This window comes from Dromaius novaehollandiae, chromosome 1, assembly GCF_036370855.1.
Source record: "Dromaius novaehollandiae isolate bDroNov1 chromosome 1, bDroNov1.hap1, whole genome shotgun sequence".
NCBI classification, from domain to species: Eukaryota; Metazoa; Chordata; class Aves; order Casuariiformes; family Dromaiidae; genus Dromaius; species Dromaius novaehollandiae.
In genome coordinates, this window is record NC_088098.1 from 14,089,145 (window position 1) to 14,110,711 (window position 21,567).

The 21,567-nt window shown below is 34.7% G+C and overlaps 1 protein-coding gene across 4 annotated transcripts in view; it reads left to right on the plus strand.

Annotated features, from left to right (window-relative positions):
* The window catches only part of TBC1D22A (TBC1 domain family member 22A), a 193,342-nt gene that overhangs the window by 34,216 nt on the left and 137,559 nt on the right, over nt 1–21,567 (plus strand). For 3 of the 4 annotated variants that reach the window (XM_064506146.1, XM_026095360.2, XM_026095358.2), the window contains exons 6-8: nt 3,998–4,126; nt 5,142–5,204; nt 15,886–16,000. In XM_064506146.1, coding sequence (XP_064362216.1) covers nt 3,998–4,126; nt 5,142–5,204; nt 15,886–16,000 — 307 coding nt within the window. Of the gene's footprint in view, nt 1–3,997; nt 4,127–5,141; nt 5,205–15,885; nt 16,001–19,780; nt 20,960–21,567 lie in introns of those variants that run through there. The other variant, XM_026095361.2, reaches the window with a different exon arrangement.

Below are 21,567 nucleotides of genomic sequence, written 5' to 3' on the forward strand. Positions count from 1 at the left end.
TTTTTTTTGAGTAAGAGACTTCCAAAACTCTTTTTCTCTAAGCAGCTAGTTGTATTTTGAAAGTTGTCAGTCTCTCATTACAGGCATTGTAGTTAGGATTTTCCTATGTACTTCTTACAATGATTTCTCATCTACTAAGTGATCCTTAGTGAATATATTTTGGAAACCTGAAGATTAGTCGTTTAGTAACCATCTGTTTTCTCTACTGTAAGGCAGCAGCTTATTTGATATTCTTTCAGAAGTGGGGAAGAAGTGGTGCTCTGACCATTTGTGGTCTTTAAAGAGGAAAAAAAAAAAGAATTTTTTTTTCTTTTTCCTAATAGTTAGTTTGTAGTTACATTAGTTGCTTAAATATGTGCTACCTACTGGTAATATACCTGATACAATGTGTAGTGTTGTAACTTACTGTGTTATAAGCTGGAGTGGGAACTGTAGAAGAAATAAATGTACAAAAGCAAAGTTGCTTTAGCTAAACATCAATTGCAAAAACAAAAAAGACCAAAACCCTCCCAAAGCATAGTTTAGAGCTAAGATAAGAGTGGAGGTGTTTGTCTTGGAATTGCTTGGAAGTCTTACTTAAAAAGCCCAAACCATGATTTATTCGGGGGACTGAGCATGATTCCTATTGGAGACAGAAGGTCATTGCCTGATTCATTAAATCAGCGTTGAAGATGAAATTTTTAAAATGCAATTTTAAAAATTGATCAGCGGAAAGATTTACTACATAGTCAGAAATTTAATAATGTTAACATATGTGTTTGATCAAACAGCTTTTTCCAAAACAAAGCATTTGAAAATCAGTATGATGCTGAAAGACTGCTGATATTAACAAGTCTACTTGTAACAATTTATAAAAATAAATGATAAAACATAACAAAGCTAGGCATTTTGTACCTAGAAAGCAAGCAGAACTATTCAGGCTCAGTTCTCTTTTGAAAAACAAAACTAAATATATGGTTGCCAAAGCCTTTGAAGGGAAATTAATGAATAAACAGGTTAAACTCTCCACCAATTCATGCCCTCATGATATGTTGCAAGCCCTTCCAACTTTTAAAAATGAAATCTAATTTATAAAGTGAACAGGAAACAAGACATGTCCACCTGAAAGATTACTTCAATCTCCGAAACTGAATAATGGCAATGTTATGGAAATTAGGCTTGTCGGCCACCACAACAGGGCTCGACCCTAGGTTCCCGCAAGTAAAGTTCAGAGCCAAATCAAAACCAATTAAATAATTAAATTTTAATGACACGTGTGCAGTAATTACAGCTCGAGCTGGGTGCATCCAAAGAGGGACCCTAACAAAAACAAATCCTGGGCAATTATAGTTTTTTCAACTTAAGTTTCCCACCCCTCATGCAGTAGTTAGACCAATAGTAATTTTTTTGGTCTGGGGTCTCCTGCTCCTCATTGGGTCTCATTGTTGTTCTTAGGTAAGCTGTTTTTCTCCTTATTTTTGTTTTTTGCAGTCTCTGATGACGGTTGTACCTCTGTTCTTGTTGGGTCTGGTGGTTGTCTCCCAAGGTCTTATTTTTCATTGTTTTGACGTCTTCCCTTTTGGAGTGGGTGACACAGGAACGCACACTGCGTGTGGCTTCCTTATCTTCCCAGCCTGAATGAACTCTGAGGCACTATTTTTTACTAAACTAGGTAAAGGTTCGTTACTTTATCCAAGTGCAGCCTAAGGCTTCAGCAAATTTAGCTACTCATTGTAAGCAAATTTTATATAAGTCATGCTAAGCAGCTATCTCTAGACAGTTTCAATTCGCTGTTCTTTAACAGGCAAAAAGACTATTGCTGAGAAAAAGTCAGTATCCTTGGGACAATCGCATCTGATCTCACAAATGAATTCTTTTCTAATGGGACTAACATATCCTGCAGAAAAAAATCTAATGGTTGAGAATAAATGGGGGCAGAATACAATATTTAACTTAACAAAACACTAGGACAGGATATTAAATGTTAGACTATCTTGAGGGAAAAGTTAAGCTGATACAATTTAAAATACCGGAAACCAGATGCAAGTCAGTATGTCTTAAAAGAGATGGTCTTGCCCAACAAGTACCTTTTTAAGGTATCTGAACTGTAATTCAGTTTGTACTTGTTCTAATGGTTCTTAAAATATGGAGGAAATTAAAATGTATGACCATTTTTAATGGTTTTAATATAGACATCTCTACAAAAAGGCTATTGATGTTTTACTATTGCTTTTCCCCAAATGTCGAGCAAAGTAGAAGTTAAAGAAATGGGAGATTATGTTGGATTGTTGTGGGAAGGTAATGGAACTAGCGTATTTATTCTTGGAATCTTTAATTTTATTGCATCAACAAACAGTTTTAGTGTTAGACTAACCCCTCTTCTCCCCTTCAAAAATCCAGAGTACTGATTCATTTCTCATGAAATGAAGCAGAAATGTTAACAATTTTGACTAACATTTTTGCTTGCACTGTTTAGGCCTGCGCAAGCAAGTTGCTTTGGAAAAACGCGTAGCTTATTATTAGTTACTTGCACTGGATACGGCTCATTGTGTAAATGCAAATATGTCCTGCACTTCTAGTGTCAAAGTTTGTGATGTTATGAGGATTTTTTTTTTTTAAGGATACTGACATGATAAATTTACTTTCTCTGTTACATTATTTCCCATTAGTATGACAATAGCCGTTATTGTGGAAGGAAAGCTGAATAGTGAATAATGTGATTCTTAAATTTTTATATTGTCTTCTGGATGGCCAGATACGTTTTTAAAGCCATCTATGTTTAGAATATTTTTTCTAAGTAATTTTTCAAGCCCTTCATATATGTAAAATATGGATTTGATGCGAATTAACCTTTTTTTTTGTGATGTTATGGGATATTGGTGTTGATTGAAATTAGCCTGCTTACGAGAAAGCATTACGTGTTTCTGAATATTCAGGAAACTTTTCAGTAGCCAGTTATGTGAATAATGGTGTTTAAAAAATATATATTTCTAATATGTAATGCTTCATGTAATAACTGAACGTTTAATAACATTCATGATGCTTGCTTTCATGAAATGCTAAAGTGAAGCCTGAGCTTGCTGTTTTTAATTAGAAGATAGCCTGAGATCCCGGAATTAGGGATTGTACTGGACATAGGAAGAAAATGGCAATGGACTTTTGTAGAAGAAACAGCAGTGGATTTTGTGGATTTTCTGATATGTGTGGATATGATTCCAATAAAGAACCAATAAGATGGCTTTTGTACTTGAAGAACAGTGCATAACCCTATCTTTCTGAAGTTTAATTCCCTTAATGTTCCTATACCTAGTGGAAAATATAATATAATTTGCTTTTGAGAAGCAATTAAGGAGATATATAGCTATGATTACATTTAAAAGTTCAGTTACTGATGCTGTTGAGCCTTTTTCTGTGATGAAATAGAAATGTAATAATCTATTGAGGTGAAATTTAAGCTTTCATTTTTTTTCTCTCTTTTGAAACAGTGGAAAAGAATAGCTAGAATGTTTTGGAAGTTTTTGAGGAAATACTCCAGTGCGTTATGATTTTAATCATAATTGAAACATAAATACATATTCTAATGTATATCATTTCTAATCCAAGGCAACTGAGATAGCATGCATTTTGTTTAAAATCGAAAGTAATGCCTCAAAGAAGGACCACATGGGACAGTAGGAATTAATGAACTCTTATAGTATTACAGTTTCCTGTACTTATTTAGTTTGAGGGTTTTTTTTGAAAGGCAAACATCGTAGTATTTTTGATCATAAATTTCTTTTTAAAGGTGAAAGATAAACTTAAAAACTTTTCTTAAAAAACTGTTGATTTTAGTAAGGTATTGGCATCTGAATTTTGTATTCAGTTTGAATGATAACTGATTTGCTAAAGGATTGCTTAGATCCATGTAGGACTGCCTTGTACTGAATCAGTTCATTAGCTTTGCTGTCCCATATAATCGAATGCTGACTGTGCTTCTTGCAAGGCAGAGTAATATCTTTTTGATTTGACTGTTTTTCAGGGTTATCTTCCTGCAAATGTGGACCGAAGAGAAAGCACTTTACAAAGAAAACGGAAGGAATATTTTGCATTTGTTGAACAATACTATGATTCCAGAAATGATGAAAATCACCAAGATACCTATAGACAGGTACAACACCTATTGAAATGACTTTCACCTGCATTAAATCTGTTAGAGAACTTCAACTCTCCCCTGCCTCCCCACACTCTGTTGAAGTTTCCTGTTGTTTCTCTCTTACTTCTTTAATCTTACCTGATAGGCAATCAGCTATGCTTTCAGTAGGCAATCAGCTAACCAATTATTTTCCTCCGTTTAGGAGCAAAATTAATTAAATCTGTATTGAAATATTAAATGTTTTGGTCTGAAATTTAATATACTTTATCTTCTGTATTTTGAAGTCTTAATGGCAGGTTTTGTCATGGTATGCACGCTGCCGTACTAGTGCTTTCCATTTAAGACATGTAGTAGGGTTTTCAAAGCACCCATCTTCTGCTCAGACTCTCCTTCAAGTGGTTGAGAGGATAATGCAGGGGAAGTGTAACAGTGACTGTTTCTTACTGGCTGCATAGTTTTGTTGAAGTTGAAACTGAGTAGGATGTTTCATAGACATAGGTATGTCAGACTTGCTTCCCTAGATAATTAGATTATTTTTCTTAGAGTTTTTTGTTAGAATGAATAATTTCTATCTGTTATTATAGAGTAAGCAATTGACAGTAAGCTTTCTTTAGGATAGAAGAAGTGGAGATCTATCTTCTACTTCAAGCTTGGTCTTTAGTAGTAAGAGTGACTGTGATAGTGTCAGCTGAAAATTGTTTTACGTGCAGCTAGTAATACGTTTTTAGATGTACGTGCCTTCAAGTAATGGAGGAATCTTGCCAGAAGGACTATAATTTGCAAACCCTCAAAATATGGTAGAAGGATCTTTGTGTGAAAGGACATAGTATTCTTTATTATTATTTTGTTGTAAATTGGCTTCAAGATTTCGCCCTACGTTTTGAACTAATGCAAATCTATGTTATTCCTAAAACAAGGATACAATGGGATTATAACCATGAACCTGGAAGACCATAGGACTGTTTAAACTGTTTATTTAAAAAGTATGCTGTTGGTTCCTATTACAGTATTATTCTTTCTGTTTGATTAGATTCATATAGATATCCCACGCATGAGTCCTGAAGTTTTAAGACTTCAGCCCAAAGTAACAGAGGTAAGAATGATATCTAAATAATAATTTTCTTTAAATAACTCATTTTAGTAATGAATCTGGTATCACAGTGTTGATTATTAATTTGACAACAGTCACCAATTTGAATTGAGAACTAGTCTAAAAAAGACCAGAAAATGAGGATATATAAGTGCAGGCTAAGAATAACAATGAAGACATGAGTGGTAACAGGAGCGACATCTCATTAATCTTCTGCGTTGAATTCGTCAGTTTCTTCTCCTGTCTTGCACCTTTGAGTCTCTTTTCTTTTTCACGTTTTTTATATTTTGATAATAATGTGTTTTGAAGTAGTCCAAAGTAGAGCTCCTATGGTTCTGTGTACTTGCCAAAATTATTCAAGGTCTTGAAGTTCTTATCATAGGATATTCCACTTGGAAATTCTCTGTCTCTGTCTCTGTCTCTGTCTCTGTCTCTGTCTCTGTCTCTGTCTCTGTCTCTGTCTCTGTCTCTGTCTCTGTCTCTGTCTCTGTCTCTGTCTCTGTCTCTGTCTCTGTCTCTGTCTCTGTCTCTGTCTCTGTCTCTGTCTCTGTCTCTGTCTCTGTCTCTGTCTCTGTCTCTGTCTCTGTCTCTGTCTCTGTCTCTGTCTCTGTCTCTCTGTCTGTGTAGCATGATTAGTTTGTGTTCCTTATTTCATTTTGCTTTTCATCTTAATTTCCTTGTCATACTCCACTATTAAATCTTCTTTGTATTTTTGTATATAATGAATACAGTATTTAAATTCTTATACTGTCATAATGAAGTTACAATGATTAATTACAAATGTTAAATATATTAATTGATTTGGAATCTGTATTTTTGGACTGTAATGGAATCCCACAAGAACTTCTCTTGGGGTCTTGCTGTTCAACATAATTGTAAACAGCTTGGAAATGGGTTGAATTGTCAAGTGACAAAATTCACTGACTGTAGCAAGTTATTTGGGCCATTCAAAGTTAAGGTTGACTGTGAATAGTCATGAGAGGAGTTCATAAAACTCAGGGACAGGGTGACAAGCTTTCGGAAGAAATTCAGTACGGATAGATATGGAGTGATATGAATAACAAAGGAAAGAAAACCTTAACTGAGCTAATACAGGGATGGGCACTGCTGCATTAGCTATTAGTGTTCAGCTCTTGGACAGATAATACTGACTTGCTCAGTAGCAGTCTTGCTCAGTAGCAATCAGAAAACAAACAATATTAAAATGATTATGTTGCAATAGAGAACAAATCAGAAAACATTGTTAAGCTACTTTACGAGTCTTCTGTGCACTCGCATTTTGAATACTGTGTACTGTTGTGGATTCTCAGTCTCCAAAGGATAAAGTAAAATTAAAAAAGGTGTACAAATGAAGATTATAAAGACAAGTAAAGGTATGGCTTGGCTTTGATTCAAGGAACAATTAAACAGATTCACGTTCTCCAGCAAAGAAAAAAAGCGAAAGACTTGAGAGGAAGGAGGGTTGAGAGGAAGACACTGTTAAAGGTCTGTGAAATCATTATTTGAGTGAAAAAGGTGAGCAGTGGGCCTATGAAATTATCAAGATGAAGGTCAGAAGACGTGAAATGCTACCTCATACAATGTGTCCTGTGGTGTGAGCCTTATTGCCTTAGCACTGGACTCCTTTAATAATACTATTTCAGGGAACTTTTTCAGTGAAGTAAATGTTAAGATAATTCAACTATTTATTCAGAATAATAACTTGTCTGTTAATGTTAATTGCCGCATATTGATGTCTTTTAGAAATACAAGTAAGATTTAAATTATAAGAAAACTATAGCAAGAGGATAAAAAGGTGAAAAACAGTACGGGTAACTAAAACAGCTTTTATACAGAAAGTCTAGTCAATAACTTGCTGTTCAAAGATTTTAAGAAAAGATGGAAATGACTGATAGATTAATATTATTCTAATGAGGTATGAACTAATATGCTTACTTTTAAAGAAATTAAAGAAATTGTAATTATATAAAAGGTAAAATACAAACTGGTTAGGAAATCAACACAGTATGAAAATTTAGTACTTTCACAGATCAGTGTTGTAAATCTAAATTAAAAATGCGTTCTCTGGTCTTTACTACTAATTTTCATTTTTAATTCATAATGTTGTTTTTCTTGTTTGAATTCACTCATCTTGCCTAAACTCCTAATAACATCTCATTATATTACAAAGGTAAGAATTACAAAATATATATGAAACAGTTTCTTTAGATAATTAATTTTATCAGTAAAAGTTGGTATTACAAAAAAGCTTTTGCCAAATGACATCATCTGTCCTGGCATCTTTGCACATTCTTTAAAATAAATTTTCATAATATAATAAATCTAATTTTAGAATTTTATCTATATTACCAGAGACATTTTGAAATACACAGGCATGTATATTAAGAGAGAACCATGTGCATCAAATTGAGACAGCAATAAGAGTACAAGTACGCACTAGTGAAGGAACAAACACACTTAGCCAGAAGAGGAGCAGAAGTAGTGTGCAAGCAGGAGGATAATTGGAAAGTTATGTTTTTGAAGGAATGAGGGAGTTGAAAAGGAAGAGGTTAAGTAGCTGTGACATTTCATGTGAATGGTGAGGAGAGCAAGTTTGAAACAGCAGTGAGACTGTAGGGATGGACAAGAGAAATCAAGCCTTGACTGTTCACAGTGGTAGATGGACTAGTGTTTACTTAAAAGATATCCTATAAGAAGTCAATCAGAAATTCACTTTATTCTATTTTCAGTCAATGATAGCAAAAACTAGGTAATAGTTTGGGTATGGTAGTATGGGTACTAGTTAATTACAACAACTTGACAATTCCACTACAGTCTAATTGTAGCTAGATGAGGAATAGTGTATATGAATGCTTGCATGAAATGTTCACAGAAAGGTGAAATAAACTAACGATAGGTTTGGGGACAAGACAGGCACCGAGTACCAAAGAATTGCTTGAAGAGGAAGCTGAAATAAATAATGTATGCTTCCTTATCTATTTATGAGCTGAAGGGGTCTTATGCATTGCTTACACTTTGCAGAAAACAGGATTCATGTTCTGATATGTTTAGGCGCTCAAAACCTGAAGTGTGCATGATAACTAGATGGCAGAGGTGTTTTTTTTAAACTCTTTTGTAAAGCATACATGTCATAAATGGTCCAGGTAGTGGTGCAGTCCTCTTTCAAACATTTTTTCCCTTCATTTTCTTCTACTTTCTAATGTTTCCAGTTAGACCTTCAAATATGCTTCTGTGTAGTTTCTGTTACTGTCCTTATAGAGTTGGACAGAACATCCAGTAGTACATTAGATGATATGAGAAATCAAATACAGAACTAGCTTCCGCTTGTTCTTCAGTTTATGAAATTATTTAATGTAAATGTTCCTCTACATGTGCTGAAGAACTGTTTTAGAATAAAATTCCTTTTATGCCAATTTCTTTCAAGAAGTGTAAGAATCCTTCTTTGCATCTGCCTCCTACACAGTGGTACTTTTCTTTCTTAGTATTGAAGGCAGGAGGAAGGAAAGAAACATGAAGAGATAGGAGAGGGAACACTAGCAACAAAAAGAAGCTATTAATGAATGAGACCAGTTTTCTGTGTTGTAGCTAGAAATGAACCAATAAATAAAATTTGACAGAATCTCTCAAATACTTCTATGAGAAAAGAAACTTATGTAGTGTATCAGCGTTAGTCTCTTAAACTGTTATAAAGATTTATTTGCATTCAACATAGAGGGTTTTGTTTTGTATTTTTTGTTTTTACACTTCCTTGTGTTGCATGATTAAACTGTTCTCAGGATTTCAATGAGGATCGTATCTGTAGTCATCACTTAAAGCAATGGTTTAGATGTACGATTCAGTTTTTGTAGCTCTTAGTTGGGGGAAAAATACCCCAAAATGTTTAAATTTTTTCTATATTTCAGTGAAGGAATTAGAAGCTGTTTTACTTCTCTGGTCTAAAAATCAGTGTATATTGTTGTTTTAGGGGAAGATTAATTACATGAAGTATTTCTTTGAAAATGACTACTAGGCAATGTATTTATTTCTAAATTACTTAAGCAAGTTTAAAACAACTCTGAAATACAATTTGCAGATAAACATCTCTTTCTGCGGTCTGCATAGTGAATGTCCGTTCTTTTAAACAAATTAATTGGATGAGAAGTCAAAAAACATGATTAAAAAAAAAAACCGCAAAAAATATTCTCCAAAGACCTTCTTTAGAAGTAATGTGTTACTGAGTAAAAGAATGAGATGTACTTTGCTTCTGTGGCTTGAGTCCGTCCTCCATTGGGTAGCGTCAGTATCTTGATGTCAGATAGAAATGGAAACCTGTAGGAGTTAAGACTAGTTTTGTTTTCTGTTTATCTGAGTATGCATGAAGTAAGATGTTTTTGTACAACTGACTGCTCTTGGGAGATGGTTAATATTTTTATTAAGTCTATGGAAAAGGTAGCAAGTGCCTAGATGCAAATTTGAGCATAGATGCTAGGAACACAACAGTTATATTTACCAGGGATATTTAATAATACATCTACTCTAACGCTTCTAATTTTATACTGATAATTAATGAAGATATGGCTCAGGTGTTCCTCCATTAAATGACCACTTTTGCTAAATATTCAGTGTGTATGGGAGGATAGCATACTATATTATTTTGAGATGACATTGAAAGGAATTTGAGTTAAAGGATGATTATAGTCTCTTCTTGATTGAATGATAGACTTAGGGCTAAGGACTTTATATATAAATTTTGAGAGTATTTTAAAAAATGAAAAAAAGTTATTCTGACACTTTTTATTAGCAGTCACAGTCAAGAGGGAATTTTTGTGACTGAGTTGTATCTAGAAATAGCCTGGTTTAATGAAGCTGCTGACAGTTAACTTCATTAGGAGACACTGCCAGAATAAAACACTTTGCTTATTATTGCTTAAGAGTAATTAAAATAAACAGGAAATATTGTATGTTGGTAACTATGTAGGTAACTTATTGCGAAGTAAAATTCTATATATCAATAGAACTTCAATAGCTAATATTGTTCAGTAAAGATTGAGTCTGGAATGCAATTTGAGTTGATTTTGTGTGCTCATTAAACATGTGGAACTATTCAGGGCTTTTCTCCTTTTATTGTCTTTTGGCAGGTAACAACATTGCTCAGGTAGCACAGTAATTTAAATGTGAGTTATTGAGGTCTCATTTGCAGGCTTTTTAAAATAAAATTGGAGTTGCTTTTATTTCTAGTCATTTGTTAAACTTGTCCAGAGGTGTGCTTTTCTAATGTTTAAATGGTTATGTGTGTCTTAAAAGAAGTGTATGTGTGCTTCACGCTTAGAATGACATCACGTATTTGAAATCCACACTTTCTAGAAACTGTGATAATTCTCACAAGTAATATAAAATTACTAAAACTGGAATGTGATTCAATTTAATGTATAGAGCTCCTTGACTTCATTTATTGGAAGTAACATACAGCCTGATATCCCTGCTTTGCTGATTGTGCTTATGTTTTCTTAGCTTGAGTACTTAATAAAACTGAGCCAAATAATAGCCTTATCTTTCTACATGGCAGAGTTTGAAGAATAAGAAATTTAGGCATTTCTAGAAGTTCTGATCTCTCTCCCAATTTCTGAAAAGAGGTAGGAAAAGGGGAAAGTAGGGTATGAGTGTTTTTTGGGCATAGAATCCTCAAGTTCCACAGTAGATAGGTAGCTGTGGTGTAAGTAGATGGATATATGTCCATCAGGTGGGATCAAGATATGGCATGGGATCAGTGTTTCTGCTGTGTCATTTTAAAAAGCAAACAAACAATAAAACCCACCCAACAAATCCTCTATCCATATCCTATCCCCTCTATCTCGCATATTCCAACCCCTTTTTTTTTCCTCCCTTGGTGAGTTGGTAGGAAGGAAAAAGAGAAGAAAGCTTGAAGGAGTAAGATGTGGCAGCAGGGGGTTGGACCAGATGATCTCCAGAGGTCCCTTCCAACCTCAACTATTCTGTGATTCTGTGAAAAAAGAGGAAAGTAGAAGTGTATTTTAATAACATTGTTAGTTGGGAGTGGGTAGACTTGAGGTGCAGAAGAGTGTGAAAAGGGTATATAGCAGCTGTCAGTGGCATAAGGCGAAATCTAGGAATATGTAAGTTGGAAAGAAGTGAAAGGGATATGATTTAGTTCTTAACAATCCATCAGTACCCTGCACCTTAAACTATCACAGTACCTTCATGTGTTATGATGATATTACTACTCTACTAATTGCCTGTCCAGAAGGTTGGAGTACCGGGGCGGGGGCTGTATCTGTCTCTCCCTTTCCTCTCTGTGTGATCTTGCTGGGGAGGGAAGATACGATCTTGCTTCACAACCTCTTGTGAAATTTTGAAGATCTTATGCTAGAAGGTTGGTAACATCCAACTTCTCCTGTGCTGCTCCTTCTCCCTCTGTGGGTTTTTGAGCCTAGCACGGCCTAATCCCTTATACTCCCAGGATCACCATGCTCCTCGTGGCTCCACAGGGCCAGAAGCTTTGCTCTGCTGTGATCAGGGCTGTCACCCTTCTAAGGAGAGGGAAGATGTTGCTGGCCCCAGGTGAGGAAGGGTCACTCTCCCTTTTCTAAGGAGAGATGGGAAGAGCTAAAGAAGCTAAAGAGGTTTTAGAGCGAGTCCATACTAGGTTCAAAAGGTGGCATAATGTGGCTATTGTGATAGGTTTTGTATTTACTAATTTTTGGTACTGTAGAGATTTAGAATAATGATACTGCTATAATATTAGTATTGCCCATGGCCACTAGAAAGCACCTAGAAAGAAGAGGAGATTGTAGGTGACAGAACTGGAAATAAATGCTAGTTGAGAGACCAGAAAACACAATGGGTTTTTGAATCTAACAATGTCTTTTGACATCAGTTTCCAAATGTTACTATTTCAGATGTTACAGGACTTTTGTGCCTGTTCTTAGTGGTATCTTTCTTTGCTCCCGAAAGGCTTTCCACTAGAGTGAATAAAACTATTTTCTTATCTGTTCTTGGAGTTTAATTTTCAGGAATAAAATGCTTCAGTTTAGGAAAAGTTGATTTCAATTTGACACTGTGGAAATAACTCATTATTATAAGTTCCTTTTCAAGTAAATTTTAAGCATATATATATATATATTTATGGGAGTTGTGTGGATCCTGAAAAAAGAAAAGTTGGAAAGAGGATGTAAGGGGTTAGGAAGAAATATTGGCTCCCAAAGAGAAGGCGAGAGATGTTGGAGGTCTTCCCATATCAAGCTCAGTCAAGTCTGTTGAAGTTATCTGTTATAAATACCTTATTATAAAAATGTAAGTGTAAGTTAAATAAACTTGATTAGTCAAGTTGGGGTAGTCTGTAGTTTATTGTCAATTTGTGTATTGTCTTTAATTGAGTTTTGTCCAAACAGCTAGTATTTAACATGTATGTTTGGATTACATGAGAGAAGAGATTTCAAGGAAACAACACATGATTGAAAAATAAGTTAAAATTGTCCCTACCTCTGTAGGTTGAGAAACAAAAAGTAAATTCTTAGAAGCTTTCATTATGAAAGCTTTGGGGATTTTGGAGTTCCCTTGAGGTGGCAAAATCTACAGGTATTCAAAATCCGTATTTAAACTCATTAATTCTTCTTTTTATGTATATGAATATAGTTCTTACTGTTATCATGAATGAGAGTTGAATTCAAAGGAGAATAATTCATTGGTAATGACATCTCATGAGATGTAGCAGTTCATATCAGAAAAGTAATTCTAGTTTCTGTTGCTAGTTTAGAAATCAAGATAGAAGCCTTTTGGGAAAGTGACCTTTTTAATGACTACTATTTGAACACAGTGTTGAGTGCTATATAGAAACTTAAATCAGTCTGCCTTTCAGGTATTCAATGTTTGTTTTTTTGATACATATCAGTAAATTAAACTTTATGAAAATGGGTAGGAAATTGAAAACGCTATTTCAGTGCAAATTTGTTGAATCTCTGGTTAGATGCATTTGGGGATACTAAATCTGGTATGCCAATTGCTGAGTGATCCTTGCCACTCAAACAAAAATAAAATAAAAAATGCACACCTTAGTTTTCATCCTTAGATTTTCAAAATGCTTTGAAATCCCTAGGCATTTCAGTTTGCAGTGCAAATTACGAATATTATCAGTTTCTGAGGAAAGGAAAAACCTGGTAGTGCAAATTTGACTTGGGACAAGGTGCCTTCCTTAAGAGTGCTGGTTTTTTAAAATCATTTTTATAAAGGCTATTTTCATTGCTGTAATTCATTGTACTAATTTTTTTCATTTGCCACTACATGCTTATTTTTATTGCCTGTACTATCCATTTTTCATAACCCCATTACGCAAGTTTTTTAGTCTAGTGTCTAATGCTATTGCTGCATTCAGCAATTGCTATTTAGTTTTTTTTAAATCATGTATACCTGGCATTTGTTTTAAAGACAGTTATTTGCATTTGTAGTGTGTTTAATACATGTACTTTGTGTGAAGTTAAACACTGAGAATGATAACATTGGTAATACTGAAAAAAATAGTATTACTCAAAAGTACCAGCTGACAGAAGCAGGAAAAATACTTAACTAACCTAGATAGAATTGCAGTTTTCCAATAATGGTAAAAGTTTTGGCATAAACAACTCTTATTTATTAAAGTATAATTGCATAAAATGCAAAACCAAGCTGTGAACTTATACAAGAAAAGCAGAACTTAGGGTCTTAATTATGGTAGCTGCTAGACAATGAGGTCCCACTGGCCTTGGTCAGTAGAGCTTGAGCTTGGTGTTTTTTATGTTTAATATACTTCATGAGAAAGTTATTCTAGGTGACAGATCTAACATCAAGTAGAACTTATAGCTGAAGGAACAAGGATCCCTGGCTAATGGGAGCAGGAGACTTTTTTGGAAAATGTACTAAATTAGTATTTCCCGTGCTGGCTAATCTTTGCCTCAAAACTGAAAGTACACTGGGCAAAACCTACTTAACTGAATCTTAATGTCACCTGCCACTTTGTATCTTCAGCTCTATGGTGCCCAACACAATTCCCAATGTGGATGAGACTGTTTAAAAACAGTTATTTTAAATGTAGCTGTAGTGAACCAGGCACAAGCTACATGAAGGCCTGTGTTTCAGTGCCCAGCAGAGCTTTGCACCTCTATTGTCGTTCACCCTCTCTGTTGCTCTGTGCGTTTTCAGCAGTCTGCTCCTGTGCATGACAGGGAGCCATTAACTTGAAGATTAAGGAAAACTGATTCTCCAAAGAAACTCTGTTGGAGAATAGATATTGATATTTGGGATTTGTCTTTGAGGGAAAAAGTGCAAATGTGTTCCAGCTTCAGCCAGCTCACATGCAAGCCTGTGCTGGGACTCTCAGGCACCCAGGTTTACGAGTCGCATCTGCCTAGAACTTTCCTTACCTGAGGAAGGCTTTAAAACTGAAGGGCTTTTAAACTGAAGAACAGGTTTTTATTTAAACATAAATTAGAATAAGTAACTTCTTAAGCTAAGGAAAACTTGATATTGAATAGAAATAAACCAGGCTTCATGAGTTAAACTTCTTTTTTCTATCATGTCCTTGTAGGGCTGGCCTCTTCCAGGCTTGCTTGAAGCCTGAGTCTTCACTGCCTTTTGGGGTTGCAAGCAAGCTCTACGCATCTCCTTGGGGTCCTTGCAAAGGCTCTCTCTGTTATTACTTCTGAGGCCTGCCCTTAAGAGTGCAATAGGCCTTTAGTCTGGTGAGCTCTTCTTTCTCTGCTCTGCTCGCCTGCCCCTGTGCTCTGGCAGACCTGCCAGAGAAGGAGCAGGCTTGCTTTCCTTCAGAAGGTTACACCTGATCGAACAAGTAGTGACTAGGGCAAGCCACATAACATCTTTGACTTTCAGTTGCAGCCTTCTAAAGGCATATAGCACTTTCAAAAATAAATGGCTATGAATAAATGCAATGTGTCGCAGGCCTGAATTGTGTTAGGGATAAGTTCAGTGATTCCCCTGCCCTGTATTCTTCTCATGCTGTGCTTCCCATACTCAGATTGCATAGGTTGTGGCCTCAGGAGTTTTGGCAGATCCTAAGCAACATTCAGTTCAAAGGGTTCAGGGAATAAAGGTTTATATGGTTATGTGATATAGGAGGAGGTTACCTTACCTCTACACTTCCTGGTTTTCAGATGTTTCTGAATTGTACATGCTTCTGAAGTCTGAAACCTCACACTGCAGTATTAGGCAAGCTTAGCTTTTTTTTTTTTTTTTGGCACACTATGGAAAAAATATCTAGGCTATATAGAACCCTTCTTTCTGTTATCTGGGAAGAAATACGTACTATGTTGATAAAATATTTCTTTCAAAGAGGTAAAGGGTCATGGAAAGATCATTTAATCTTCCTCCCTCTTGAGGAAAGAAAAAATTTATCATATTGGAAAAACTCCAGTGAGTAAAGTGCTACTTTGTTGTAGCTAGCGTAATTGAATTATATACAAGGTTGGTTTTAACATTGCTAATACCCTGAAAATGCTTTATTTTAAATAACTGAGAAACTTAATTAACATTGGCAGTTAATTATGAAAACCAGTGTTCATTTAGGCTTCTGTATGCATATTTTGATACTACTAACTGTATGATATTAAATTTGTCCTTGTATACTTTTCAAGTGCCTTTTGTAAAATGTGCTTACTGCTTGATAAATTGCCTGATAGTTTCTTTAACTCTTTTTCAGATCTTTGAACGAATTTTGTTTATCTGGGCTATACGTCATCCAGCCAGCGGATATGTTCAGGGCATAAATGATCTTGTTACTCCTTTTTTTGTAGTCTTCGTTTGTGAATATATAGGTAAGATTTGTTATAACACTAATTAAGAATTGGTAATGGCTTTGGAACAGCACCTCCACTCTAATATGAATAACAATTTGGATTAGCTAATCAAAGCATAATTCAATATACGAATTTTATTATAAAGTTTTGTAATTATAAATCTGTATAGTTCTCTTAAGTAGCTCGCAAATATATACCGACAAGTAATCAGATTTTGTGTAAATAGTCCATAGAGTTCAGGAAACTTTCAGATCTTTGTTCAGAAAGAAATTGTAGAAGCTGCAGACAGAATTTTATTTTTGTGAGGTGTGAAAGCTGGGGAAAGAAAGACAATCTAGCCTTTACTTCCATTTTATAATTTCTTAACTGCGTATCTAGTTTAAGAAGTGCCCCCTCCACCATTCCTGATGCTTTCTTCTTCATGGGAGGCTTCATTCTCTCTTCTTTCTCCTCCAATTCATCTGTTTGTCCGATGAGGTAAAATTACATATATGGAATGACCTGGTGAATAGGGGGGCAGAACAACCCCCAAACTACCACCTTCAAAACAAGGAAATATTTTATATGAGTGTGGGGGAAATTCAGGAAGAGAGGACCTATGCAGCCAGATCTGTGGTCAAATAGATTGCAACCTGAAATCAGGGCTTGAACGTTAAGGCAGAAAGTAACTAAAATTCTCTAGTTAAGAACTCTGCTTTTCTGAGGCTCACGTTACTAATATGAAACAGCTGTGTTTCTGTTGAGTTTGTGGACTTTTTTGCAATTATTTGTTTTTGCAATCCTTTATTTGGGAAACTTTACTGATTAAATACTCCTCTCTCATATGAGGATATCATTCATATTTTAAATTTATAGCTTAGTATCTAAGTCTTAATGGACATTAAGAATGTGGCTAATCTAAGGACTGAATTCCGCAATTGCGGTACATCCAAATACTTTTTTATAACTTTGTTTAAATTTGCTATAAGTGTATATTACATTTCTTAAGGCTAGATACTAAAAAAGCTAACTTCTAATTCTAAACCAGCTGTTCACCACTGGCGTAAACCAGTGCTGTGAGACAAAATAATTATTATTAAATTCCAATACTGTTTTCTTGTGCTTTCTGTGTGTACTGAAAAGTCATTAACAATTTGGTTATAACAGTATGGATATAAAAGGTAAGGTTAAACAGTAAAAATGGCAGTGTTAATCTGACTCAAATTAAAACTGTTTTCCTTGCATTTCTGTTTTGTCATATATACGTCTAATGGAAATTAACAATGCTTGTATGTCAACTTGAGCAGTAGGTTGTCTTGCTACTTCAGTGAGGCTATATATAGTGGGTTCTTAATTTCCCACCTTCTATATATGAGATACCCATTGGTGTCTTAATCCAGACTGATTAGATTTAAGGGAGGACAGATTATCCTTGACTGAATGAAAGATGATCCATTTACTCATTTGCGTGGCAACACCTCTGTAGTTTTGTTCACTTGGTGTTTCATAGGACATTTCATTGCTAAGCAACTAATGAGAACTACTGCTGCTTACTCCCTAATCATCTCCTAAGTAGGGTAGAGGCCTACTCCTGAGAGTACTTGCAGTTTCTGCCTCTTACTCCCTCATTTGACAGATAATGAAAATGTTCTTAATGATCGTAGAACAGTAGGATCTCTAGTAGACTTTAGGGTTGTTAATTGAAATAAGAAGTTCAAATGAGATGTGATTAGAGAATTGATATTCCATGTTAAATAGACCATTTAATTAATATAGTAAATAAGTTTGTCTTTACCACCAACTTACATTTGGAGACCATGGTGATTGCTAATGCATTTGTCAGCTTGTCAGTATTTTCATATCAGAGAACTTAGCTATTTCCTTAAGTGTTCAGTGAAGAAATGCAAATTTAAAAACTAACAGTCAGAAACAATATTTGCCAGTGAAAATATATAAATCTCAGGAAACTGTATTCTAAAAGCTCATATATGAGCTAAAATGTATATATTGAAAATAATACTGAACTGAAAATATTTTCTTGAATGTAGTAGTAATCCTGGCTAAATGTCAGTTACTTCCCACAGTGACATATAAAAACATTCAAAGATTTGTCTTTACCTTTTTGATTTGAATCTTTCTAGTATATTCAAGTTACACTGAGTGATGCATTCAAGTTGCTATGAATGACAGCGTGTTTTACTTAAATTTCAAACTAACAGAAAATTCATGGAGCGCATCAAACACCCTGAGCGTTGTAATAAGATTGTAGAAGTCTTCAAAACTGAGAGTAAGAATTGTGCTTAAATAGTGCAGTATCACATCTTTCCTAACAAAAATATTTAAGCTATATAGTGTATTTAATATTTACCCAGTAATACCTTGTAAGGACAAGAGACATTCCAAAGGATTATTTAAGATTTTATACGTTCATTAATAATAGATCTGTGCTGACTAGATTGTCTTGTGGTATACCCTGATAATGTTTACACACAACTGCATTTTTGTCAAATTTACTGATAGAAAGAAAGCCATGGTTTTTTTTTGGCTTTATGGCAGCTGCGCGAGAGTCCATAATCCTTGATCTGACCTAATAATTGTGTGACATTTATGGAAGTCTTTCTGCTCTTCTAAAGACATCCGTATAGCATAACGGGAAGAGTGTCATAGAAGAATTTTTGAAGATACAGATAATGTTTGGAAGGGGTAACCTTCTTGTGTAGTAACTTTTTTTTTTCCTACATTTAAATCTGAATGTTAGAAATTAGGTTCATGGATCTTTTTTATAAAGACCTAAGTCATAGTTGTTTTTATGGTTCAGTCTGGATTGAGGTAATTAATGCTTTAAATGCTTTTATAAGAGACATTATATACATCTGTTACTTAGAAGTGTTGTTTTCTTTTTTTCTTTTTCTTTCAGTCAGTACTGCCATGATGGATAGATGTTGAATTCCAACTCCAAATCCTAACAGGATTGGGATTGGTTTTAGTTCCAAAATAATGTTGTTATGAGAATGTAAAGCATGTAAAGCTTCTCTAGCCCCGGAAAAGCCACCATCTGCTATAGCTCCCTCACTTACCTTTTTTCCATCCCCTCTCATGTATTGCAGGAAGTCATCTTGTTTTTAAAATGAGATTTCGTACTGGTTATTACTTTCCTTCCTTCCTTTTCAGCATATCTGAAGCAAATAATTAAATTTAAAACCATTTAATCTGCTTTTTTTGTAGTTTGATAAATGCTTTACCTAAAATTACGATGTTCATAATATAATTGGAGTAATGTTTCAGAGTATTGTAGCATGGCTATATCTGAGGTAATTCCTCAGCCTTTATTGAATATGAACAGGTGCCATTTTAGCTAAGAATTCCTTTTTAAGGAAAAAAGCTGTAATTTTTAAGCTGTAAATAAGTCTGTTTAGAATGTGCATAAAACTGAGTTTCTGAGTGATGAGGCAGTAAGCATAGAGGGTAAAGGATATTAACTCAATGGCTCCAGGCATTAGAAGATTTTGTCTGTAGCTACAGGGTTAGAAAGTAAAATTTTGTTTAACATTCTTTTTTTCTTTTTTCTTTACAAGCTGCACCCAAGACCTTTCTTATCAGAGTCCACCAATTCTCTAGTCATTGAGAATTAGAAATAGGGCTCAGGCATTGGGACTGGGAGGAGATAAAGCTGAAAAGATAAAAGATGTTCGTAGTTACTGTATTTAAGAGACAAAGCATGACATGTCAACATTGAGACAATAACAAATTGTTTTGATAGCATGGAATTTTACCAAAGAACTATAACTGGATACTTCCCACTGACACTCTCCCCCATAGGAGCTCCATGTGTTTGGAGGCTGTCAGAATCATCCTTGCTCTCTTCAGGTTTACCAGGAAAGAAATATTGGAAAAACTCACAAGACAGCACTCAGGAACTTGAGGGGCTTGTGTGTTTGAAAAATGAAGAGTTTATTTGCAGTTTTTATATGCTCTTGAACTTTTTTCTGATAGAAAATTTTTTAGAATTGCACTGCATAACAGGCTTCCACTGTTTTAATGATTTTTTGTTCAAGTATGTGTATATTTGTACAACAGACTGTATTAAATACGTTTATTTACACATTTTAAATGATTTATGAAACTTATACAAATTACATTTATATAAAAGCACTATGAAATATGAAGTGTAATTGATGTTTTAACATTTCTTGCAAGTTGCTAAAAGTATTAAGAAAATTCTTCCTCATTGTTTTTAAATGAATGAAAAATTTGCATGAAAACTTACTCAGAATATTTTGTCATTCTTAAGATATGAAAATTCACTGCTGTAAGTCCCATTTAATCACATTAGATCTCCTATATTTAATGCAAATTTCCAGTAGCACAGTTTATGTATACAAAAGTGTATTTCAGTGGTTTTAAATAATTTCCATGACATTTTCTAGAAATATCCAAGGCATTCAATGAAATTTACTAATATTTTCATAAAAATGAAAAATAATTTTCATAAAAATGAAAAACAAAATGTTCCTTGGAGAAATATTACTTTTTTTTTTTTTTTGCGAGCAAACAATAATGAAAACTTGCCCAAAACTCATATGAATTAAAATCTTTAAAAAACTGGAAACCCAATTCCCTGTTCAAGGTGAGACTAGAAAGCATTATATGCTTGCCTCAGTGAATGTTGCAGATCTTTAATTATCAGCTCAGTGTTCTGAAACTTAACTTACCTGCCTGTTCTCTGTGAAGCTCCCTCCCTTGTTTTCACGTATAATGAAACACTTAAAATATGCACATATACATATGTATAACGAGACAGAAATTGTTCAGCATTGAGCTTTCTGTGAGATACCATCATTATTCTCTTCAATTTTTAGGTATGTTTTCCCCTACTCTTATCCTGTTGATAATATACTGACTGGTAAAAGTATTTGAAAGTGGTGCGGAGTAGCTGGAAAAAAAAGGAGGACTGTGTAATGGCATGTATAAAATAAACAGGACTTAAATTTGCTCTTAGATCTTGATGATGCCTTCTTCCTGCTTTGCACCATGGAGAGGGGGAGGAAGGTCACAAGTAAGCAGAGACCTGTGTTGTGCCTGCCCACAGTGCTGAGCACTTAGTATAGAAGTCTGTGTTGTGTGGCAGCACGGATTTTTGACTGCAGGTGGAAGCAGCTGGGAATGATAGGTGCTGGAATAGTGTCCTAACAGGGTGTTTCCTAGCTCATTATTAAATAGATTTTGTGGAGCTATATCACCATTTGTTATTTTATCTTGTTTGTTTCTTGTGATCTGGCTGCTTCTATTTTATTTAGGAGCTTCCTGAGACCCTTTTGTAGTCCTCATTTCCTCTTATATCTTTTGTTACGTGCCACCTGTTGAAGTCCTGAGTTGGAACCAACCTTTCCTTTATGTAGAAAGGACTAACTGCCCTGTTTTAGTCACTGCAGTTTCCAGTCTCTGCTGATTATAGCCATGCTGGAATTGGTCCTTGTGAAGAAGCAGTGTATTCTGAGCAATTGTTATTTTTCTAAGCTTTTTCTGTGTAATGCAAGAAATGGCAATGTTAAGCAGGTTCTGTCAATATCATCCCAGTTTATATCATGAATCTGTTGCTATTTCTT